This window comes from Cephus cinctus, unplaced genomic scaffold, assembly GCF_000341935.2.
Source record: "Cephus cinctus unplaced genomic scaffold, Ccin1 Ccin1_scaffold0515, whole genome shotgun sequence".
In the NCBI taxonomy this organism is placed as follows: Eukaryota; Metazoa; Arthropoda; class Insecta; order Hymenoptera; family Cephidae; genus Cephus; species Cephus cinctus.
Window position 1 is genome coordinate 277,464 of NW_014333179.1, and position 24,722 is coordinate 302,185.

The window sequence follows — 24,722 nt, forward strand, 5'->3', positions numbered from 1 at the left end:
GATGATATCTGAATCCATCCGAAGATAAATACGGGTGAAGGAGAAGGGAATTAAAATTGTTATTCCTATATTTACATGTTTTTCCCATGAGGGGGAGAGACACCCTTGATAGAAAAATACAATGTTTTTTCCGCAAAAGTTGGTGCACGTGGGAATATTATATTTGTTTCTGGGTCTTAAAAAAAAAAAAAAAAAAAAAAAAAAAATTTTTTTCCCCCGGAAAATTATTAAATTAAATGTATCCCTCTTTACTCGCAAATCAAAATCCCTGACAATTTGCCAAACCAAGAGAGTTCCTAAACGATGTTTTTTCTTTCACCCTGCGCTCGATTTACACCACAATACTTTTAAGGGATCTCTTCGTCCGGACGTATTGTACAATTTTTTTTTTTCGTAACCACGAAACAAGCGGAAGGATTGAGAAAAAAACGTCTCTGCGTGCCTCTATACTCAGAGGCGCTTAAAAGTGCTTGTCACGGGTATCCACGTGTGCGAAAGGGTTGGCTGGGGGTGAACAGTGTACGTTACCGTTTGAAAATCTGTAGGCGATACTGGGGCGTCACGAAATCGCGGTTAGTCGTCTAATTAAACTGTGGAAGGGCTTGCGAGTAGGTATAAGGTACATAGAGGGTTGTTGCTTCGTGGGGTAAGGTTATGTAGGCATAGGGTATGGGAGCGAGAGAGAGAGAGAGCGAACGAAAGGCATCCAAGGGCGAGAGTGAAACTCGGCTTGAAATTCAAACGCGAGCACGAGGCAGGAAAGCACGTTGAAAGTCTCGACTATCGTATGATAGATGGAAAATTGGATTTAGGTTATGTTTGAGTAAGGCGAGGCCTGGGGCTTTTGATCGACTGTGTTAAATTTTCCTAGGGGCATTTCTGAACTCACCCCACGTGATTTCCGCTTCTCGCCACAAAACGACAGTTTATGACATCATCCCTGCCAATTAGAGGTCGCTTCTGGCTATGGGGCCTGACAATGGCACCTTGGTTAGTAGGGCTAAATCATTTCCCTTCAACTTGATCCTAATTAAACCAATGGGAGGGTTGCTCAGAATTTACCAAATTACTATCCTGCAGACCTAACTCGAAAGTTAGGACTTTGTTGTCTGGATTTGGGAACGGACATGAAAGTGTTGACCGGTATCAATGTAATAAGGGCAATGATACTGGAAGTAATGGTGATACTAGAAATGTTAGTATCTGGGCTCGAATTAGTGGTCGGACCGGTACTGTCCAAAGATTTATGGCTATCTAAAGGATGACAATTTAAAAAAATTTTTTTTTTTCAGGAAACATTTTTGACCATTCACCATAACTGACGCTCAGTTCACATTTTATACGTGGAACCCATTGGATGACAGATTTTTCGAAATTTTTCTTACACTTGGACTTTTTCAAATACTTTGGAAATGGATATTCAAAAACGCAATTACTTGGTATTTTGTATGCTCTTTTTGGCGATTTTTCTACTGCGGATATTTTCTCGATACGCGACTCGGTTGAAGTTCGAGATACAAAATTGTTGTCAAATTTGACGCGGAAGGAGTACCAGTTGCTATATATATATATACACACGCTTTAGTACTGTGATTTAATTTTACCCAAGTAGTAATGGCTCCATCTCTCAATATTTTCAGCCAATGGTAACATCCCCTCTCTTACCCCCCCCGTGAGCCAATCCTTCGAGATTCACTAACGACTTTTCGACGACTTTATAAAATTGCTAAAGCAGTCTCGACCCACGATTTCAGATGTGACCTTGAAAGTGCGATTACAAAAGGGGGACGTGCATTCTATATATTATTCATTCGAGAGTCATCTTGGTATTTGTAACTTATTTCGTGGGGTATCTCAAGAAAGGTTCGAGGTTTATTTTCCGCTGGATTTATTTTCTTGATGAAAGAAATTTAAAAAAAAAAATAAATAAAAATGTATTAATTTTTACAAGGGATGGTTAATGCGGATGTAAACCATGTCAATCGAATTTCCATTTGACAGTTGATTGACCAACAACTTTTCGATGAATTTATATGATACCAAAAAAGGGGGGTTTCCATCCCTCACATTTTCCACGCATGAAAATTTTACTCTGTTTATTTATGAACCAATTTTTTTTTTTCACTGGGTGCTTCGAAAAATGTTGGGGGTTAACCCTCGTGATATGTATTACATTCTAGGACTATTGCCAAAATCTGTCAGGATCTACAGAACTGCGTGGGATGCGAAGGAAATTGCAGGTTTTTTTTTTTTTGGCTTCCAGCACATTAGACACGCTGTCCTCGTAGTGGCAGCTGGACCCGAAATTAACATTTTATTTTTTGTTTTCGATGCCTCTTTTTTTTTTTGCTAAATTACCAGAACTATCCCCAAAACGTATCAGTTGTCGGATGCGAAGGGAACTCCAGGTATTTTTTGGGATTTCAGCACGCGAGATGCTGTGCTCGAGTTATTGCTGGTCGCGAGGTTGAAATTTTTTTTTTTTTTTTTTTTGACCAAAACTATTCCTAAAGCCCACGAGGACATGTAGAACTAGGAGAGTTTCTTCCCTTGATTGGACAATTATTGGATCGTCGAACCAAAATCAGTCGGTATTCAAGGGGACGTTTATGCGATTATAAGTGATGCCAACCGAAATCCCATTTGAAAATTTAGTATAACGACGCATGCGCGATTTCTTTTTTTACTTTTTAATTCATCCACAACTGTCTCCTCTCTCTTTCTCTCTTGCTCGTTCCTCCGTTTCTCCTCTCATTTGCATACTGATTCTCGCAACACACATGTCAGTCGTCCAGCAACTAATGACTCGACTCCCGTTGGACTTTATACATATGTATACGATACAAATTTGCATCGGGTTAGACGACGTCGGCAGGTGCGAGGGTGGCGGCGACAGCGGGAAAGAATATTTCGTGAAATCCTATGTAAATTCATAAATTTGATCTGCCAGGATGACGATGATGGATACGAGAATCCCGTGCAGACCCGGTTGACCAGATTGATCGCACGAAATTCGCTTAAATCGATTTCCGCCTGATCGGCTCTCGATCAAGAAATTTTGAGACTGAATAAAAAATTTTTTAATTTCCTCGATTATTTTCAAAATTTTGACCCTGTTTTTTTTTTCATTTCTAGGTACTACGCCATTGTTCATCCTATGAGGGCCCAATATACCTGCACCATCAGTCAAGCTAGAAAAATCGTAATCATCACTTGGATCATGTCCTTCCTATTGGCTGTGCCAATAATCTTCACTCAGGTGGGTCGTCTGGTATTTTCTTATCTAAAATGACTTTGACGTTAATTCACCTTAATGTATTTTCAGCCTATCCCGATGGCTTCGTCAGCTCACTCATTACTGGCTAATACACGAAACTACCCTCGGTCGCAATCTCGATTTTCGTAAAAACTCGAAAAATCAGCCTCCATTGAATATCCACCGTATCGTGGATACGGATACCTGCCCAAATGATTTATTCCTCCTACGATCTAATTTGGTCGATTCAAGTGCACGGATCGAGGGTGAAATGCGCCGCGACGGATTTAGACTAACGCGTATACCGAAGGCATATACTGTATATACGTGTTTGTTTGCCATGCCTGTCACTGTTATTCATTTTTCTTCAGTCTTTTTTTTTCAACGAATCGTAACGTTCGGATCGATATCTATTAATAGAACGTACGAGCTGGACCAATGGTACGCGTCCTGCGACAGTTTGAAAAATGTCTTAGTCGATATTTTTCGATTTTCGATATTCACCCTTGTGAAACGTTACCAGCAGCTCCCATTGTCTCTCGCTGTTATTTCGAATGGCTGTGAAATATTTCGTCGCTGCCTATGCCACCCCGATATATCGAACAGGTCGATTGATCGATCCGTCATTAATTGCTGTAATTCCTTTTTTCAGAGACACAAGGAAGTCGGCAAGAGGTATCTGGCCTATTGGTGCGTACGCGATCGCGATTCGGAAACTTTGTGGAGGCTTCACGAGGTCTATATGCTTCTTCTGGTACTCGTGGTACCGCTAATAGTAATGGCCTTCTGCTACACCGCCATTTGCTGGGAGATCTGGCGCGTCATGAAGCGTAGATACCATATGACGTCACGTCACGCGTAAGTGCTTTCCTCGATATAGATATATATCTATGTTTAATAGAAAATACAGGATAATTGAGTAAAAGTTACTGATTTCGGATTTTAATGATGAATTCAATGATTAAGGTTACTGGATTTGGTTAAGGATGAATGGTTAAGGATTACTGATAACAATAACATTGAACCAAGTCATTTTTCAATATTGGCTTGATCATTGACCGAATCAGTGACCAGTCGAATTTTACATATTTTGGAAACGCACTACCCGTAACATTTCTTATAAGATACATTCAAGCATTAATTTACCATTTGATAATTTTTTGAAAAATCTTTTCAGATTCCTATACCGAAGTGATACTGAATTCTGTGGATTAAGTATTTCCCCTGCGACAGCTGTTTACCCTATGTGTATGCAATATGCAATGGAGAATCTTTAATGATGCAATCGTGCACTGTTGTTATCATGATGGGCTAAAATTAGTTCGTAAATTAGTCGCGTGTCGCACCCGTCGACAGTTACGTGTATACAGTTGTGAACGTGGTGATTTTTGGCTAAGAATCAACAGTCAGTGTGTACGTCCCTTTATCAAGATTTACAACGACGATCGACAACTTTTTTTTCCAAAATTGTCCAGTTACGTTCCCTTTTTTTTTTTACTATGGACAGCCCAACGGTATATATAGATATATCAACTGGTTATAGTACTCGTAAAGTCCAAAATTTACTAGGCAATTACGTAGCGAGAAAATTTTACATTCACTATACTATTTGCAGTTTTAGTTTCTGAGTCACTCTGGTACTATTACATATATATATATATATATATATATATATATATAGCGACGGTTTAATAGGGTACTGTTTCCACTGGTACTTTTAACTGCTATTTCGCTATAGTGGACGCCTATGCGTAGTTGAGTATGGATTACGTCATCGGGATGCATTATTCGAAAAATTTTGATTTTTTAGAAAAAAAAATACTTTTTTTTTCGCGAAGCATTTTTTAAACTCTCGTTTTCTCATTTAGAACTTTTCGTATTGTACCTTTAGACGTGCTCGTAAGCATAGCGTGCATATATATATATATATATATATATCTTTAGACTCAAATGTGAATAGTCTCGTTGAAGGTCTTTAGGCCGTGCATTTAGGACTCCATTGCAATTATATTTAGCTGCTTTTCACGATGCGCAAATAATTTCGGCATAGCCTCCTGGGTGAGCATCATCGCCACGTATCTCGGCGACGATCTAAATTATACGATGAAGTTACGTAGGTCCGTCCATACGCGTTGGTAGTCACGTAGGAGAACATATATATATATATATGTATGTGTCTATATATATATATATATTACGAACCGATAATTTGTAGGACACATCATAAAGGTCGATTCACCCGTGCAAGGTAGTAATTAAAAAAAAAAAAAGAAGACCACTTGTATTTATTTGTATTTATTATTTTCTAAGTCTTTTTCGTGCATTTCTCTCTGGCTCGATCTTCTTTCTCTTTGGAAGGAAACCTATTGTGAAAGAGAAAAAACGCTCTAGAAATTAAATTCAAGCAAGCCGCGCGATATAACGTGTTTGAGTATACGGATGGTCAGTACGTGGATGTTACGTAATATATATATATATATATATATCGTCTTCTCTTTGTTCAACCGATAGGCAATATCTGCGTAAATCGAATGCCTCTGGCTCATTTTCGAAAGTGGCACGTAGCACGGATTACGGAAACGTGCCGAACGTACAAGAAGTCCTAACGAGCTTCCGTTTAAGCCTCTTCCAGTGCGCATGCGCGTAACGTTCGTTTGACTTCACGGGTTAATGTAATTTTTCTCAATTTTCCTCCTTTCAGATTGAATCAGAACAACGCGGCAACCGAATGTATACCGATGACACAGAGACACGGAAGCGGCAGAAATGGGGCGCGTCGTGGGCGTCGCGACGACAGTCAGACGGAGGAGGAATCCCGTACCATGAAGCAGGTATAGCAATGGGACAGGAGTAACTGTCTTGTAGAATTATTATTATTTGTTAATATACCTCGTTTTAAAAACATCTTGCATCGATATACTCAAAATGCACTTTCTACTGTGTTTGACTACGCGACGCTGTCGCTTAAGCAAATAATGGTTGCGGGCAACTTGGCGATTTAAGTAATGAGGAGTTTCCGTTTCTCGTGTCTCCCTCTGTCGGATATTTTATTAACTATTTTCTCATCCTGCAAAGGATTCACGGTTACCTCATACTCGCTCGGCCAACTGAGGGGCCTTGAGGTGAGATTTTTCATTTCCTAGAAGATTTTCTTTATTTGGGATTTGAGAACAGAGAGGTCAAGAGATAAGGGGGAGGTGCAAAATAATTTTTGTTTATAATTGTCTTTTTTTTCTTTTTCCTTTTATTCTTCAGAACTAGTCGAAGTGCACGTTTTCTTTTTTTATTTTAACCTTGTCTGCTCTCAATCTTATTCAAGTCACTCGATTCTCTTTTTAGTCTTTGTAGCTTGAGTATAAGATAGCGATGCAAGACAGAGGAGAGTTAAGGAATTTTTAATATATTTTTTTTCCATCTCTTCTACTTCTATCAGGTCGTCAAAATGCTCGTGGCGGTTGTCGTCCTATTCGCCATATGTTGGAGTCCCATGCTGATCGACAACGTACTCACAGCTTATGGTGTAATACCATGGATGAAGGGCGGTGCGTTCAAGCACCTCAATACGGCCTTTCAGCTTATGGCGTACTTTAACAGGTATCGACTATAGACACATAAGTACAGTATACCCTAAAACTGACTAAAGTCATGGGAACGTTGTGCCTACGACAATGCAGTTATTTATTGTCAAGTGAAGCATGGGGTTTTAATTAATATATATTTCTTTTTTCATTTTCCATTCGCAAGCTGCATCAACCCCATAGTCTATGGATTCATGTCGAAGCATTTCCGGAAGAGTTTCCTATCGGCTGCCTGTGGCAGCTGGTGGTGCTGTTGTCCTAGAAGAGGCTACAGGACACCAGTCAAGAGGCATCCTAGTCTTAGTCAGACCAGGACGACGAGTGTCCGGTAAGTGAGAATTGTTCAATTTAATTAAAAATGTAGATTTACATTTTTTTTTTTTTTTTCAACTCTTTCGGCGGCATCCTCGTCTTGTCTTGTCTCTTTGCTCTTGTACTCTTATATGTTAATCGCACGCAAGAAAATCCATGTCACTGTTCGAGTATAGCGCATATCGCTGTTTGTGGTTGCGCATTATTTAATTAATCTGATTATTGTTCGACAAACGAATCCTTGTGATTAGATTTACAAAATTTAATCCCACATGTGTCTAGAAGTGAAACACGTTTTTACGCAGGTGGCGTCAACTCTCCCTCAGCATGATGTTACCCATGAACTTCGACACGAAACCCCATACGGTCACTGTGTAGGTCCTATGAGCATTTGAATAGGTAAAGAAAGCGTTACGACGCTGTCACCGTATTTCTGGTATTATTACATACATACATAGGTACACGTATTTATCATCCATTCGTACACGTACACATAAATATTAAATTAATTTCCCTATTTGTGCTTTTTCGCGTGGGTTTTCTTTTTTTATTTATTTATTTTGCCTTTTTTTCTCATTGTTTACAAAAATTCATTTACTTCATATATCGATATACATTGTTAATAACATTGCTTCGTCATACGTATACACGTTGTCAGATAACTGTCGCATTTGTATAGCAGGATTGGATTCCATGTAAAAGAGTAAGAATATTTGTATCTAAGAACTTTTCTCGTACGACCTCGAGATTTGAAGATTTATCGCATTAAAGCGCTCAGCAGTGATGGCAACGCGACAAAACGAAAAACGCTCGTAGACGTATATTTTTAATTTTTATAAAGAACGAAATCCTGTTACGCACGTGCGGTCGTTTCATGACGCCTCCACGTAAGTTCACACGTGTATACATATGCGCAAACGGATACGCGTGATTAATATAATTTACACACATGGCTGATGGCACATGGTGATTATATATTGAGGTTTAATTACCTCCGCCCTTGCCATTGTCTGCAATTAACGCAATTTATATTTAGCCCCGCCCCTGCGTCACGAGAAACGTATGATTACTTTTGAAAAATCCTATACGACCAGCATACGTACTTCGGAGCCGTGCCTGGACTTCTAGAACACTTCGCGTCTATTTACCCTACAGCACGTTCGCGTTCCGCCGACCATACGTTAAGACGTAGAGACTGTATTATTTTCTGTAGCGCAGTTGGTGGAAAATTTTTGACCAAGAGGTCAAGAGGAAGAGAAAAAAAAGAAAATGCAAAAGGGCGATTAATAAGGGAAACAAGTTTCTAATAATGGTAGCGCCATTTATCTCGAACTCTCAAGACCCTGGAATTCGTAAATTCGTTAAACCCCCGTCCCTCCCTACCCACCCTTTCTTATACTTAAGGGTGCACCCTCATCACCCTTATTCAAATCTATACAGTGTCTATATACACAGTCTTATACGACTCCAACCTGGTTTTCCAATACAGCTGGTTCCAATCGGACTAACCCCTTGTACATGTATATGGTACGATACGTATGTACGTTCTTGCCGCTTTTCTTTTGTATATTTTTCACTCTCGTATTTATCCCCTCGTCCTATCCTTACCCGACTTCAAATCCGGCAGCCAATTCTTCCTGATCAACCCCAAAATGGTCCGCTTAGCACCCCGAGGCTTCAAGTGAATAACGCAGTCTTCCAAACCCGAGCTAATTGTCTCAACCGTGCCGGGAAGGGCTTTAATTAATCCGTACAAAAGATAAAAATTCTCAGACACTCATTTCACACCCCCTATATACCACATATACAGCTTTATAATTTGTACCACCTAGTTTCGGAATAGTACACCTCGTTTCATATATGATTTATTGTTTCGATCCTTTTTCTTTTAATTATACGTCGAAATCATGAGTGATTTCGCAATTCAATCTTCGTACGCATCGAGCGCCCCCAGTGTAGAGGACGTTTCAAATTTCAAGGAATACACTTTTTGTATGTATACGTTTCAATATCTTTTTTTTTTTTGGGAACTTAATATGATACGTATATACATGTGTATAGGACTTTTCTGTACGTGTACTTTGAAACGTCCTGTATACTCTGTATGCTTACGTCTCTTTATTCTATGTGTCTAACTGTTTTTTTCAGGATCGAACCACGTCCTCTCCTATCGCCTATGCTTTCAGATGGACCTGATTCTACCTATATCCCTGGATCGCAACGCGGGATATCGCGGCCAATAATTAACGACGGGGACGCGATTGATAAAGTGCTCCCGTCAGGATTGCCAACCGCGAAGAGAAAAGGGGATGATGATAATAATAATAACGAAAACAAGAACAAAATGAATAATATCCTACGCGTACAGCTGACGCCGATGAATGACAGCTGTGATTCAGTGGTATTATTTTAAAGAGAAAATTCACCTCGTATCAAAGACAATTTTTAAAATCAATTGCGTACTTGTGTCCTACTTCTATTTCGATGTATGACGAAGGATCATCGAAATTTTTTAAAACACGATAATTCCTCACGCGATAACTGTCATTGGGGTTTCCGAAGTTTCGATCGGTACGGCTCGCTCGGTAAAGAAGATTCCGCGTGTCGTGTATCTCGTTTCACGTAAAAACTAAAGTAGTTTCGATTGGCTGACCTTTTTTTTTTATTGTGAACACGAGGCAAGACACGATAATTGCTGTATAAAATTCATACGAGTGTCACGGCTCGATGAACACTTTGTATCGGTAATCGTTTTGACAGCGTGCTGACGCGAAATTATGTAAAACACTATGTACGTTGAATTTAGCGGGAAAATCGCGTCTTCGCCATTTTTCAACCTGATTCTTGTATGTATATGGTAATTCGTGGGACTATCGACAGGACGACGCGTATACAAATTAGAAATAATTAATAATCGTTCGAATCGCCATTTACGTCATTTTTGGATATATATTCTAACTGTTAACGATAGTACATCTTTTGGAGAAAAAAAAAATAGCTATTCGATCAGTGCGCACAAATAAAGGGATACCTTAGGGAACACGGGTATAAATTTACGTTGCAGGTTGTTGGCGCCATCTGTATTCACACGTCACAAGTTTTTGTTGTACATTTCTTTTATATGTAGACTTCTGTACTTGTTGATTAATACCTAACAGGTTATTATGGACATAACGAATACATTCGTTATTTATCAGAGTAATCTATCTGTAATCTTTAAAGATGAGTAGCAGATTAGTAATATTATTTTTTTATTTTTCATGGGAAGAACTAAACCTCCCAATGTCACTTTAACGATTCTTATAATTGTCTATTTGTACATTGTTGTATTTGTAATTTGTACTGTCACTCTCTTTCTCTCTCTTTGATCCTTAAAATAATGTATTGCTATTTATCTTTCCTTACCACTTTGCTCCTTAAAAATTGTTTTTCAAAGTTCTCCAAGAAGCCTGTAAATACCTCTAGAAATTATGATCGTATTATTAAGAACATTCAACGAGATTCGCTCACCGTTGTCTTGCATGCATTTGGGGCGCAGCTACGCAACGGTGGACGGTTCCGTTTGGCCAGACAATTAATTATTAATTATTTATCGGTAAACTGTGTACAATTGTTAACGAACAAACTTTATAAGCAAATGTACCAGCCGGGAAATTAGAGACTGTCGCTTTACGTTCATCTATCGTACATGTATATCATTGTCGTGGAAGGTGCTTTATATGTCAATTCATTATTGAATTAATAATAAAAGTGATGTGCAATATTTGATATTTTCGTCAATATTTATTTAATTAAACGAGAAAATCAATATATTATTTAATACTGAGAATCAGAGTTCCATCGAATAACTCTTTTTCAAAATTTACATCCTATTTCCAAATTTGATGTTATTTATTAACACAATATCTTCTATAGATCAGATGTCCTAGAGTAATATTATTTCATTAAAAGAGAAATTCAATATATTATTGGTTATTGAAGATCCTTTGAATTTCGTTGGATAACTACTTTTACAAATTTCTATTCCGTTTCAGGTCTTCGCGGTAGCTATTAATACAATATCCTGTATCGGTTGGACGTCCTCGAGTAACAATTTCAATCTTGCTACGTAATACACGTCCATAGCATCCAGACGACCTTTCTTTACGACGCCAGGCGTCGCGACACCGATCCTTTCTTTGTTCTTTTTACTTCTCTTCCCCGTGAACGAGATTCTTGTCGATGGTACTTGAAACCGTAATACAAAGTCCTTCTGAAAGAAATTATTAAAATTAGTCTCCATATATGGCTGCAATCAGATAATACAAAAATTTGAACCATGATGCAATGAAGATATATAAAACCTATAAAGGTACAACTAACCTTTTTCATGGCTTCCACAGGAAGTCGCAAATCGTTGTCAAAGTTAACAAAAGTAAAATATTGTTTATTATCCAGAGGCTTCATATTTTTATCAAAAATAGCCAACTCTTCTTCCTCTTCGAGGAACATGCTTATTTTTTTCTTCTTGTTTTCTTTAAGGACCTTATTTTTGTTCAATTGCACTGGTATCGATCCTTCCAATAGTTCAATAATTTCCAGGACGAACACCAGTGTGGCCTCAGAAGTGTTTTCAATCTGGAATTCACAAAAGTACATGGTATCTTTATAATTAATTTAACGATAAGTTATATTACAACATATCAACACATATCCCATATGTTAGTGGCATTCTCTGTTGTATAATTATACACCAAATGAATATGCAAGAATTCTCATAAATTTTCAAAACCAAAGTGGATTATGTATACAGAATGTAAATAGATTATGGTGGATCAAAACTTTACAGGCTGGTATAACTTATTGAGATTTACAAAAAGATGTGTTAAGAAACATATATCTGAAAATAAATAATTGCAAAGATACTAGTGTATTCAGGTTCTATTAAATAATATTAAGCAAATCTGACGTGTTGAAAATTCTTTTGAAAAATCTGTAGTCAAAAATCAGTAGAAATCTGTATTCAAATGAATGGCTAACACTTTGAACTGATATGACTAATATATTACCTACACTATATACAATCAAAAAGATTTTCTTATACAATAAGTAACTGAATTTCTTTTAAGCATTTAGCTTTCAGACAAATATCTATTAAGAATTTGTTCTTTCCTTCAAATCAGTTTTACCAACCTGTCAAGTTTTTACCTATAAATCCTTTACATCCTGTATAAAATGATTCACATGATATAAAAGATTTTTGTTGCAGTGTTTCATAGCCATCTTGGTTCAAAGCGTCACATGGGGACACCGTTTACTGGAGCTCCATATGTATACACATATATATGATTCCTTAAAATCCTGGCTGACTTAAAAAATAAGTGCCAGCTGCTGGAGAAGTTTAAAGTGGAAAACAATTTGCCACAGTGTCCTGCAGGATCCTGCAATATACGTGTATCGATGCGTTATTCAGTATTCCTATATCACCCTACAAATTCTCTATATAAACATATGGATTATACAATGTTAGATTATACAGTATAACTGTGGGATTTGGTGAACGGCAGAACATGGTGGAATATGATGAAGAGTACATTGTGCTTAGAATATGTAAAGAGAATCAATGAATCTCCCAGTGGGATAGAAATCCTATGGGATTTCGTGGGTCAGTTTATGGGTTATGAAAAGGGTCTCTTGAATTATCAGGATCAATGTTACATTGTAAGAACGTGAAAATTCTTCTAATAGCATATGATAGGTATTGGCGTGACATTTGAACAGAAATTTTCGAATGGTCAAATATAAATTCTAAATAAAAGTTTCATATTTACTATTGCTTTTTTCCCTTGTGATTTTTTTATATTGTCTGAACGTATCCTTGGGACACGTTGGTCGTGTAAATATGTTCCGTGTTACATATGAGTCCAGTAGTTAGGACGGTATGTGTAAAGAAGAAATTTATACGTCGTATGCCAAGAGGTGAAAGGGTTAACAGAGAAAAAAGCATGCTTTAGGGGAGGAACGACTATGGCCTAGGATAAAATAAAATGTTTTATAGAATTTTGGCTAGACGGAAGAGATGTAGTAGGTAAGGTGACTCTTTCCATAATGGTATCTATGGAAGTCTTTTAAGGAACCTTGAAAACCCTTTTTTGTACTACAGTCAACTTTGGCGCTCCGCATAGTCGCATTTTCCCTGACTTTTCTTTCCAAGATACCGTCACACGCTCTGCCTGTTACAGTGCAATAAAGACTCCGTAATATCGCTCTCTCGCTTTTTATCACGTCTCAGAGTCCCTGGAGAGCGATTATAGAGAATTTACAGATTAATTAAGAAATATTTTATTATCCTACAACGTACATGACAGAGGGTCGTTATGCTGTATAAATAGTGTAACGACAAAAAATATTCCTAAATCCTACAAGAGTTACAAATGTCATACAACATTATTCATAAAGGATTTTGGATATTGTTCCCAAGATCATACAGCATCCCATTCCGTCTCTCCTTTCCATTTTCTACTTCTTTTTCTAGCGTCCTCCCTGATCCTTGATGCAGCTATTACAAACCCTTATGGTAACACGGTATCGTACCACCCTTATCTGTCCGTCCGACCATTGCGGTTATCAGCCAAGACTATCGCTTATCCCCAACAACTGGGACTAAACCACAAAGCGCAGTGTATTTAGGTCCTACGGCTATATTCTATTATTATGTCTATGGGACCTCGTGGTATTATTATAATATCCATAAGTCAAAGGTCGGATATAATCAGTGGGGCTGAAATGGTACACCCACTCACTCGTGAAGGATATGCTTGCGTGTCTGACAACATCTTGTGACTTTGTGACAGTTACTCAAACCATAATGAATATTGACTCTATTTGAGTACCAACTTTATGATATTGGAATATAATTTTTACCGGATTTCTAAAAATTGTTTTCTATCTAATTATTATCCAATTTATCAACTGTCACTCGTTCATCATTTACTTTCTAGCCTGACTGATTTTATCCAAAGTAATTGTAAGCTTAATATTATTTGACACTTTGACCCTAGAGCCTGATATCGGTAGACGTCAGATGGATCCAGGTATCGATAGTTTAATTTTAATTTTATCCATATTCTTGATAAATGTCCAGCATCCAATGAATCATCCCAAATTTGTAGATTGATCCTTCGATTTGTAATTGCTTGTAATTTGTAAATTTCTGTAACAGATGGATTTGTCAGTGATGACGTTTGGAATGCCAACTACATGCAAACAATAATGTTTTCATTACAGAATCTACATTCCTCACAGGAATGCGTTTGCGAGACAGTTGTAAGTTTCTGGTGTGTTTTCATAGTGGCTCCCCTCTTCTTTTTCCTCATTTCTGTAATCAAAACGGTACAATGCTTGTTTATTATACATATTATAACGTATAGCTGATCTATTTTAATGTTTCTCAATACATACCGGTTGGAAATTATTAATGGTGACGCAAGAGTTTAGTGGGTCCAGCATCTTCAGCTACAACAGGATACAAACCAACTGGAATTTCCATATCATAGAATTGCAAACGAGGCAATACTGCTATTGTAATGTCTGAGGATCATGGAAAACGCTAATTTGCAATAATAACAGTAACCGTAACGAATAAGGCCACACGCAATCTGATAGAGATACATAGAAATATGTATATATGCATTTTTATTCATTTGCTGATACAAAATGGTATCAGTACTATAGTATAGTAATGTTATCACCACTGTACACTCCCATCTCAAAATATTATACACTCCATATACAGAGTTGTTCATTTGAAACGCACCAGCTGAAGTTGGGCCCAAGTGATCAACACAGCAGTGCAGCCCCTCCAAAAAATGACAGTTAGGCACAGCTCATCATGACTGATTCACATAAGCGCACACTGACAGTTTGCATAGCAGTAAGTTAGGTTTTTGAAATATTGCAATAGGTTACTCAGTTAATTAATTAATATTGTAATGACAAAATGTAACATCAGTTGAGATTTAATCTCATAACAGATTGCAATAACTGTCAGAACAATTTCAGGATACTTGAAAGGGATTCACAGGAGTTTTAAGATATTTTTGAGAGGGGAATCTGAGGAGCTGAGTTTGTTCAATTTTCTTATCTTCACCCCTCCGTTGATCAATGGCAGAAGGGGGGTGAAGCAGGATCAATCTCTAGACTATAGGATACCTAAAAGAATTCGCAGGTGCGTTAGGATATTTCAGTGGATTTGTAAAAATGTATAAATTGGGTATGGACCCGAAAGAGGCTTACCAGAGAATAATGGAGAATCCGAGGATCTGGATTTGTTCAATTTTCTTGTCTTCGTTCTTCCCTTAGTTAACAGCAGAAGGGGCTGAAATAGGATCAATCTCTGGACTGTATTAAGACACCTAAAAGAATTCACAGGTGCGTTAGGATATTTCAGTGAATTTGTAAAAACTTTTAAACCGGATATGGACCCGGAAGAGGCTTACCAGAAAATTATGGAGAATCCGAGGGCCTGGTTTTGTTTAATTTTCGTGTCTTTACTTCTCCCTTAGTTAATAGCGGGAGGTTATTAATCATTTCAGTAAGCTAACTATTAAAATATTTCAAAAAAAACAAAACCTAACCTATTACTATGCGAACTTTCAGTGTGCCCTTATGCGAATCAGTCACGGTGAGCTGTGCCTAGCTATTATTTTTTTTTTGGAGAGGTCAAATTTTCCGTATCGGCCACTTGGGTCGTTTCTGGGCTGGTGCGTTTCTACCGACTAACTCTGTATATTAAAAAAAATTTTCAAAATGAAAAAATCCATCAGTAGAATAAGTATTGAACTCGTCAGACCTAGTGAACGAAAAGAGATTGCATTTATTTACTCTGCCACTTTGTACGTGCCATTGAATTGGAGTATGGAATTAATTTTTCAGCGAATTGGTCCTCGGGAGGAGTATCTGGATGAAAGTGTACGTTTCATATAGTACGTGTGTGATATATGTATTCGTGTAATGAAAAACTGAGAATATAGGTGTATTTTCGGAAATTGCATCACGAGGGTTGTTTTCTAGCCCGGCTTGGGTTAAATTTGAAATTCAAAAATATCTATACATAACCTAAAAGGTGTCCTATGCTTATGTGGTATAACTATGGATGAATGATGTACCCAAGGTATTGAGGTTGTCTAGAGACCAGCAGAGTTTCCGATCTAGGTCAGCGTAGTGCAAACTACATATCAAATGACGATAGCTTCGCCTTTATGGTCGTGTCGATGGACTTCCGGTTTCCGGTTTCTAGTGGGAAGCTCGTGGCTCGGCGTTATAAGGTACGTCAGTGAAAATAGCACGGGATCCTGTCTCTAGGGATACTTCTAACCTTATTTACAAAATGCGCTTTTATTTTATGCTTCGTTTTAATTGGTGAATCTGATTAACGTTATGATCCAATAATGGGATAATAATAGTTACAATGGGATACGTGCCGTGATGCGTGAGTCGGGTGGAAAACATTATTTTGTTTTTTGTTTGAAGTTTAGAGAGAAGGATAAATAAGGAAAATTATATGTGTGTAAATGCATGTTATTTGTGGAGTCCTAGCGGACTGAAATTAAAACTACAGGTAGTGAGAAAAAAAGAGAAACATATTGGAGGCTTTGAAAAATGTTATTCTGTCAAACTGTCAGTCGATAAAAATACGTCTAGGACTGAGATTTTTTTTTCAAGAGACAATCCCGTACCGAACTCCGTTGTGGATAACTATAAGTATGCTGTGAAGAAGAAGAGTTGGTGTTGGTGGTAGACGTGCATTATATCTGTATGAGAAAAGTTTATTTTGTGGCCGAAGAAGGGTGCGTACCGTCAGCCCTGGGGAGGTTAGAGGGAAAAACATTTCTTATCTCCAGAGACACATTTTCATTTTAAAACAGGATCGTACAGATGAATAAGAAAGAGAGAGAGAGAAGGGATGATGATTATGTTGGCGGTGGTACTGGATAGAGAAAAGGTGTGTGGAAAGTATTACAAGAAAAAATACAGCTTCTTTATGTGGATGTTCTGATTGTTAGGTGAAAAAAATTGTTGAGGAGTGATACTATGGCTTAAGGTACAAAAATGTCTGTCCTTGGTTGCTCTTATTGAGGAGGAAGAGAAACCGGAGAGATATTTCGCTTTGGGAAGTTTAATATACGCAGTGGTAAGGGCTGGTGGGTGCAGGCTGTTTCACCGATCAAGAACCACCCTTAGTTAAAGTTTCTTGCCTAGTCTGCATGATTCATGGTGCTGAGAGTGCTCTTCGTTCCGAGTGCCGATACTCGTGTTCACTGCTGCGGTAATTGAAAGTCTGAGTTTTCGATTAATTATTAAATGCTGGGCAACGTTGGAAAACTACTAAAGATGTAGACAGTCGTCCATGATGTCTTAACGTTCTTCGGTACGAGTTAATGGTATAACAGAATTGGGGAATTTAGTTACAAGTTTTGCCGTTTAAGAGGGCACTACCGTCTGGTAAGCGAATCCAGCGCCTTCTCTTCATCGAACTGTGAAACTTTTGTTGGGGATTTAGTCAATACCACTCATACCTTATGGGGTTCGGATCATTTGACTGAATTTTTTTAAGTTTTGAGAAAAAGTAGATATCTAAGAGATTGTACAGCGTGTAGTGGTAAGGAGTGTTGCATCTTTTCTCTTGAAAGATAATTTTTTTATGTACCATACGCTTTCACTTTATTCTTGAGACACTTGACGTAGAGTCTCAGAGATGGCGCGTTATGTGAAGTAATACAGTGTTATCGACGTATAAGTAGAAAAATATTTTTTAAATACGGGGAAATATGGAAATTGTTAATACACTGGCAATATTCGTAATTTTTAATTATTTTTGTAATATAGGCTAGGCAGCTTGAACGCTCCATCTGAATTTGTCTTTTTCTTTGACATCAAATAAACGGGCAGAGTTCAATTGGTACGATTAAGCTGATCAGTCTTGCATATCAAAAATAAATTATACTTGTATCTCTAATATGTGAAAATATAAGTAGGCAAGATATAATAATAACAGTAAGGCGTTATAATGTCTTTGCCTACTACATACTTCATGACTGAGTAATTCTAATGATGATCTTATGTTTAAACAATTGTTTTTTTTTATGCGCTCTATATAAATTGTATAGATGGCGTTACGAGGGGGGAAGTGAAACTTACAGTTAATTTGATTTCATCCGGTTTTCCAATTTTAGCCTCGAGTCTTGCCACTCTCATTTCCGGTAGGATATTCCAGCTTGGTATAACACCCCTTCCGGATAAAGACATCCTCCAAATTGTCTTTGTGGAAGCGGCACGAATTTCAAAAAATTCAATATCCTGAAAGGAGAGAAGAGGCTACATAACTTTAACAATATGTTTCATTTTTTAGATTAATCACACTAATCTTGGACACGAAATGGCTTGTGAAAACAATACGAGGTCTTCGAAATCATGCAAATGTGCTAATGGATGGCACTATAAACGTTTGAATCCACGTATTAAAAAAAATCATCCTCCATTTAATACTTCTACCACGTTGAGGAAAAATCTCGGTCTACATCCAAAATTATTCCCTGTTACGCAAGACTCTCCTGCTGTAGGATTATACAATCCTTCCAGGATTTCTTGTAGAAAGAATACCAGGGAGTAAGTGTCCACTTACCTCGTGTAAAAGTACTTTGTAATAAGTAAAATTTAGTTGGCAGAGGGATGAAGAGTTAAAGGAATTTTCTGCCACTATGGGAGGACACTTGTTGGAGAAATATGTTTTTGAGAGAAATTTACAAAAAACAGGACGTGGTCCTGGAACACACGAAATTTCTCAATGGCCAGACAACATCCTTGATAGATCCTGCAAGACTATAAAAGCTAACGTCGGCTTTGGGATTACTCCGAGATTCAAAAAAGATGCTAGAAAAAATATGCCGGGTCCTGGTAAGTTAAAATTATTTACAAGGCCCTTAGTATGGTATGCTGATGCATTATATTTCAGGATATCTAAGCGATCTTTTCCGTTTCAAGAATCACAATCGGTTTAAAAAACATTCTTCACTCCCTACATTTGAATTCGACGGCCTTAGATCAAGATTTCAAAAGAGTTTACATTCCTGGTCTCTACCGTGCAATTTGTAAATTAATGGCTCACCTTTCAGTTAATTATCCAAGATATAAATAATTATTGTTTTTATTTGATTCCAGATATAATCCACGACATCCTGACTGCCTTGATAATCTTTTAAGCAAGGTAGTAAGCAAAAGAGGGCCCTATGATCTTTTCACAGGTTTGTATACATTATATAGGAGTCCCTGGTTCTTTAAAAGGTGCAGGCGATTTTGTGATACTATTATTTAAATTTTGTTCAGGATGCAGAGATTATACTAGTGTCAAAGGATACTTGGCAATGCCCTCAACAATTTATAATAAGGATTGGCCAATGGGATTTTCTGGTGAAATTGACAAACTACTTCACAAATCTAATTATTTCAAAGGACTTTGGACACATTGTCCTAGGTGAATATTTCATTGTAGTTATAATTTCGAGAATGATTTATTTAGTCCTTTATCTATCAAGGTTTACCAAGAAACCATTTACAAGGATTATGCTAAATGATCCTAGTCTCTGCTACAAGGATCCTGATCAACCAGGACCAGGTTATTATGAACCGCAACAAATAAGTAAACCAAAAAATGCCTTGAGATATCCTTTCGACAGTAATATACTGAATGTTAGACCATTGAGATGTAAGGAAATTTGTCCTGGGCCAGGTCGATACCCTACGAAGGTTCCAAAAAATATCAAAGGAAATGGATGGAGTTGGGTTTTTAAGAGTAAAGCTCCAAGAACAATTGTAGCTAATGCTCGACAACCATACAATGATTTTTGAAATTTTTATTTAGTATTTACAGTAAAAAAAAACATTACTCACATTATCTTTTTTCACTTTTGGCCTATACGTAATGGGTATGGACAAGATAGATCCTGGTTCCAGAATTTTTCCAGGAGGCATAAAGAAAGGACCAAATGGATTAAGAAGACTGAACTTTATCTTGACTGACCTGAAATTATTTTTCATTCTACAAAACAGAAATGCAAAATACTTGAAGCATTTCATAAAAATTACAGACCGAGTGGATATATTCTTAATTTCTAGGATGTTTCTGGATTTCGACCCAATTACCACCATGCCAAATTCTATTATTCTTGTCGGATTTAAAATTATTATATCAGGCTTAACAACAGGACATGTTAATTTAATTAACAAAGTTTCATCTCTCCTATCACCATCTTTCATTTTTATATTTAATGCACATGTAGCCCATTCGTGGTGTATGTAAGCTTCAAAATTTTCCAGCAAGGTCATTTCTCCTGGTAACGTCTTGTCCTTGATTTCCATACTTTCCAAAACATTCGCAGTAACTTTATGCGACATTTTTGGCTTGTGCATTAAAGTAATCTTTATGGTTTCACCATTTTTCAAGTGTCCATAACGTGGCGACATTCTGACGCGCGGTGATGAACACTTAAATTCGTACCAAGCTTCAAACTCCTTTATTTGATCCTCTATAAATCCACAAGTGCAGTGAGGATAAGATGCACTGTTGAAACCCATCAAGTTTACAGAAGTCTAAAAATGATATGACGCATTAAAAGATTTTCGTTTTTTGGAAACTAAGTCGGAACTTTTGTTTTACTACAACAATATAAAAATGAGTTACATATCGACAATGTTATAACATCTTCCTCCGAGATATAATATAACAGTTATGCACAACAGGCGTTTTATAACACTGTTAAATCCTTAAGTAAGAAACTTTACATTGCCCATATATAACTGTCACTTTGCATTTACTGGGACGTTACCAGTGAATACGAGTCGCAAGGTGTCGCAGGAAATTCGATTATTTGCTCACTCAATTGACAAAGTGGATCCACAATGAAAGCGAAAATCTCAGTGATATTTTTTAATTCTCTAACGTCATCATCCAGTGGTCCAAAACTGTCAGATGCTACGTCAGAGTCTTACAAATCAACATAAAATAAGAAAAAGGAACTAGATGATAGTGGCTGACTAGGTGATTTTTTTTTAACAAACTGCAGAAGTCACCTAATGTTTTTTTACCTGCCAAGTTTGAACTGGAATTATCATCATCGGCTAGATCACCAATTAAATCTTTAAATGGGATTTTACTACGGACTGTTTGTGAAATACTACTGAATCTTCTTCTTGGCATTCGAGACTGGTCGGACTGTTTATTGTAGTCACTTCCGGTTGGGCGCCATTGTTCTTTCGGTGGTAGATTCAATAATCGGTTTGTAGGAACTTTTGTACTAACGACGTGATTTCTTTTGCCAACCAACTCGTTAACTGTGGCCACGCGTATTTCAAATCTACGAGAAACACGTCACTTATAGATTCATAATACGAAATTACAGGTCGTTTGTAATTCGCTGGTTTTTTCATTGGAAACTGAGTAGATAGGCACCTCCGATCTGACGCCAATCCACTAGCTTCCGCTTCATTTCCGGGAATGTCCGTCAACCAGGCTGAATATATCAAGTGAAGTGGAAGTGTTTCGCCTGGTAAAATTCGGCCGAATCCATAATTTGGCTGTATAGTCATTGTTGGGGGGATATTCAAAAATCCAAAGTCTTGTATCACTAGGCTGGGATTTGTGATAGATATTCTGGACAGTACAGACTCTTGTGTATTTACCATGCCCAGCACGACAAAATCAGGTTCTGTTTGAAAATTTTTAATTGCTTGATATTATCCTTTTTCAATATTTTCATAAATATTACCTATTACTAATGTACTGCTCGTTGGAGTAGCCAGAATTTTTAATGTTAGGGTAGGGCCCTTCTCGTTTGGATAATTAACATTTATTTTGATTGGTATATTCAGAGTGTTGCACGTCTTGTCGTAGTAGCTATTGGAGGTCATTTTAAAATACGAGGTAAATATTGAATTTTTCAGAAATACTTACGTTTTTGCTTTTTGTAAAATATTTTCTGATGGCGTCAGTCGGACAGTGAACGTCCATGAGGTATCAGTTTGTAGTGAAATTGTTTTTGGATAAATTTGAATTTCAGTGCAAAGATATTTTGGAATCAGCATGGATATATCAGCACTGGATCGTCCTAATTTTTTCGAGTAAGTTCAGTTTGATTTTTACTAATATAGAATTGTTTACCTGTATTACTAATGGTGAAATTAGCCTGATAAATTTCTGTGCCCATTATGATTATTCCTAGATCCACGAATTTTGGATTAAGATGTATCTCAGATCCTGTCACCTCAGCCCAAATTGGTATAGTCTGTTTTTGAAAAAATTTTTTGTTATAAATCGTTACATCAACGTAACAGATATATTCTTGCTTGCTTGTGTTTTTATAATCTGTTCTTCCACTTTGAAAAGGATTTCAAGTACGTCGTGATGCAAGCCCACGTATTTTGGAAAAAATGTTACTCGAATTTTAATACACGACTTGGCTCTCAATTCCACTTCATACGTTTCGTAATCCGTTATTGAATTTTCTTCGTCAGCGTGTATTGTAGGGGTGACTTCACATATGACACAAAGAGAAGATGGAAATTTGAAAACTGTACAATTTTGGAATTATTATTTTATACATTTCTTAGATGGATACTCGTTCTCTTCGAAGTCCCAATTAAAACTATCTCGCGTGTTACTTTTTGGTGTGAATAATAAATTGCATGTTTTTAATCCAAAATTTGATATCGTCAATCTTTTGTGAATTGAACCAGGCTCAATGTCTTTCCAAATTGGGAATGTGGGGAAACTAAGTGAAAAAAAAATATATAATGGTACAAAGCTTACTTTTTCTTTTTTTCAAAATCTTCTGTATTCTTTACTACCATAATTTTGTAAGATCCACCAACGGATCTGCTTGCGCGGGAACGCAATGAATTCGAATTTTGAATTCGTGAAAATCTTTCGTATTTTCCGAATTCAATGTTAAAAATATCAGTGCACCGGTTATTTCCGTTTCTGTGTTGGGTAAGAAATTCACAGTCACGACAATGAATAAACCGGGTCTGATTTTGGCAGCATCAATGTGTTCTACTGTCAGTACGTTATTATCCGAAATTGACAAATTTATAGAATCGTAACGGATATAAGACCATTTTGAAAATTTATTGTATATCGCCACTTTTTGAGTGTAAGATGTTCCAGGGCTGAAATTCTGTAAAAGAAATATCGACTTATTACTGTAGAAGAGTTAAAATAGATTTTAATAGGTTTACTTTAAAAATGATTGTCCTGGGTTTCGCGTAAAAGCACCTGTCTCTCAATATCTTTTTATCTTTTAGTGTATTTTCAAAATCATCCCGTTGCCCGATATCGGCTCCTTCAAAATCATCCGTCAGAGTCGACAGACAATTATCACCCTCATGGTCATCTTCCAGCGGTAAAGGGGGTAAGTCAACAATTTTATTTTTGATTTTTTCGTTTAACCCGAAAACATTTCGGTTGGCGGCTATCTCCAAATTTGTTTTATAATTTTTTAAATCCTTTTGATCATCAACATTATCTGTTGCTTGAGGAGTCATATTTGCAGATTCTTTTTTTAAAATATTTTCTTGCTCTGAAATTTCCGAATTTTGAATAAAACCACTGTCAGCTGGAGACTGATTGGTAATATTCAAAATTTCTGTAGAGCCATCAAAGGTGTCATGAAATTTATAAGATTTTTTAAAATTTATTTCAGCCGTGGGTTTCTTTCGATTTCTCTGTCGAGAATTTTGAAAATTTTCAGTTTTCTGTTTAGATTCCAGTTTCTTTTTAACTCTGAATTCCTCCTTAATTATTTTCTCAATAATTTCAATCATCCTTTTTTTGCGTGCCAATTTTGACTCCCGTCTCTCTCGTCGAGTTCTTATAATCTAGACGGATACACACAATTTTTTATTTTAATTTTAAAAATTCCATTGAAACTAGAAATTTGTACATATACTAACTTTTTCCAAAACCGGACTGTCAGTTGGCACACGTTCAAGTTCAATATACTTCCATTTCAATCTATATCATTTATAAATATAATGTCCTGCATTGTAATTACTTTTTCAAAATTATACCTCGTTAAACATTTTTCTCGATTAGTCTCCCGCAATTTTTTTCTCTGAGACAAGTGACAAAAGTAGTTCCACCTATTTTTCAAAAGGTCTCTCTACGATATAAAAATATAATATCATAACACATGTACTGTCATTCAAAATTTCGAAATTTTACTTTAATCGTTGCCAACGACCCGATAGTTAATTTCAATTTATCATTTTCCAAAAACTTCAATTCACGCTCCTCTCCCATTATCCTATGAATTCTTCGCGCTTTTGAAAATTCCGACAACGAATAACCTATACGACAGACAGAAAAGAAATTTTTCAAAAACCATACTCCATTAAAATACAAAAATACCTCACTGCTTATATATTTTCGATATTTCGATGCATCTTTGATTCCCTCAGAATTCTTTTTGCAATTCTCCATAGTTTTCAAAGTAGCCTGCATATTTTTTGAGAATCATTCAAAGCATTCGCTTCTCAAAAAATTC

General features: G+C 36.8%; 4 protein-coding genes and 1 long non-coding RNA gene across 10 annotated transcripts in view; 2 read left to right on the forward strand and 3 right to left on the reverse strand.

Moving 5' to 3' along the window:
• The window catches only part of LOC107268333 (QRFP-like peptide receptor), a 42,162-nt gene extending 31,250 nt beyond the window's left edge, over positions 1 to 10,912 (forward strand). For 3 of the 6 annotated variants that reach the window (XM_015741012.2, XM_025085607.1, XM_025085608.1), the window contains exons 6-11: positions 3,136 to 3,259; positions 3,909 to 4,114; positions 5,958 to 6,087; positions 6,690 to 6,850; positions 7,001 to 7,162; positions 9,295 to 10,912. In XM_015741012.2, the coding sequence (XP_015596498.1) occupies positions 3,136 to 3,259; positions 3,909 to 4,114; positions 5,958 to 6,087; positions 6,690 to 6,850; positions 7,001 to 7,162; positions 9,295 to 9,559 (1,048 nt within the window). In that variant the 3' untranslated portion in view covers positions 9,560 to 10,912. Of the gene's footprint in view, positions 1 to 3,135; positions 3,260 to 3,908; positions 4,115 to 5,957; positions 6,088 to 6,689; positions 6,851 to 7,000; positions 7,163 to 7,451; positions 7,546 to 9,294 lie in introns of all 6 variants that reach the window. The other 3 variants (XM_025085610.1, XM_025085609.1, XM_025085611.1) reach the window with 3 other exon arrangements.
• A 2-nt stretch (positions 10,913 to 10,914) lies between these two features.
• LOC107268304 (cilia- and flagella-associated protein 74) lies at positions 10,915 to 23,739 on the reverse strand. The gene is made up of 15 exons (XM_025085613.1): positions 23,416 to 23,739; positions 23,026 to 23,354; positions 22,780 to 22,949; positions 22,529 to 22,710; positions 22,340 to 22,463; positions 22,133 to 22,286; positions 21,948 to 22,075; positions 21,632 to 21,887; positions 21,268 to 21,536; positions 21,009 to 21,166; positions 20,273 to 20,772; positions 20,074 to 20,203; positions 18,325 to 18,501; positions 11,509 to 11,763; positions 10,915 to 11,398 (listed from the first exon to the last, which is right to left on the reverse strand). Exons 1-15 carry the CDS (start codon positions 23,719 to 23,721, stop codon positions 11,177 to 11,179), a joined length of 3,360 nt encoding a protein of 1,119 aa, XP_024941381.1. The 5' UTR covers positions 23,722 to 23,739; the 3' UTR covers positions 10,915 to 11,176.
• LOC112494436 lies at positions 13,587 to 14,765 on the reverse strand. Its single transcript, XR_003059842.1, has 3 exons — positions 14,587 to 14,765; positions 14,411 to 14,503; positions 13,587 to 14,338 (listed from the first exon to the last, which is right to left on the reverse strand). It is a non-coding gene; the product is annotated as an uncharacterized LOC112494436 (long non-coding RNA).
• LOC112494435 lies at positions 16,392 to 20,159 on the forward strand. The gene is made up of 9 exons (XM_025085612.1): positions 16,392 to 16,973; positions 17,052 to 17,128; positions 17,190 to 17,452; positions 18,536 to 18,792; positions 18,845 to 19,080; positions 19,139 to 19,274; positions 19,345 to 19,427; positions 19,510 to 19,657; positions 19,719 to 20,159. The coding sequence occupies exons 4-9, from the start codon at positions 18,563 to 18,565 to the stop codon at positions 20,029 to 20,031; spliced, it is 1,146 nt and encodes a 381-aa protein (XP_024941380.1). The 5' UTR covers positions 16,392 to 16,973; positions 17,052 to 17,128; positions 17,190 to 17,452; positions 18,536 to 18,562; the 3' UTR covers positions 20,032 to 20,159.
• Positions 23,740 to 23,813: 74 nt separating the features above from the next.
• On the reverse strand, positions 23,814 to 24,519 carry LOC112494438. Its single transcript, XM_025085616.1, has 5 exons — positions 24,401 to 24,519; positions 24,247 to 24,338; positions 24,130 to 24,190; positions 23,881 to 24,054; positions 23,814 to 23,822 (listed from the first exon to the last, which is right to left on the reverse strand). The coding sequence occupies exons 1-5, from the start codon at positions 24,476 to 24,478 to the stop codon at positions 23,814 to 23,816; spliced, it is 414 nt and encodes a 137-aa protein (XP_024941384.1). The 5' UTR covers positions 24,479 to 24,519.
• Positions 24,520 to 24,722: the final 203 nt, after the last annotated feature.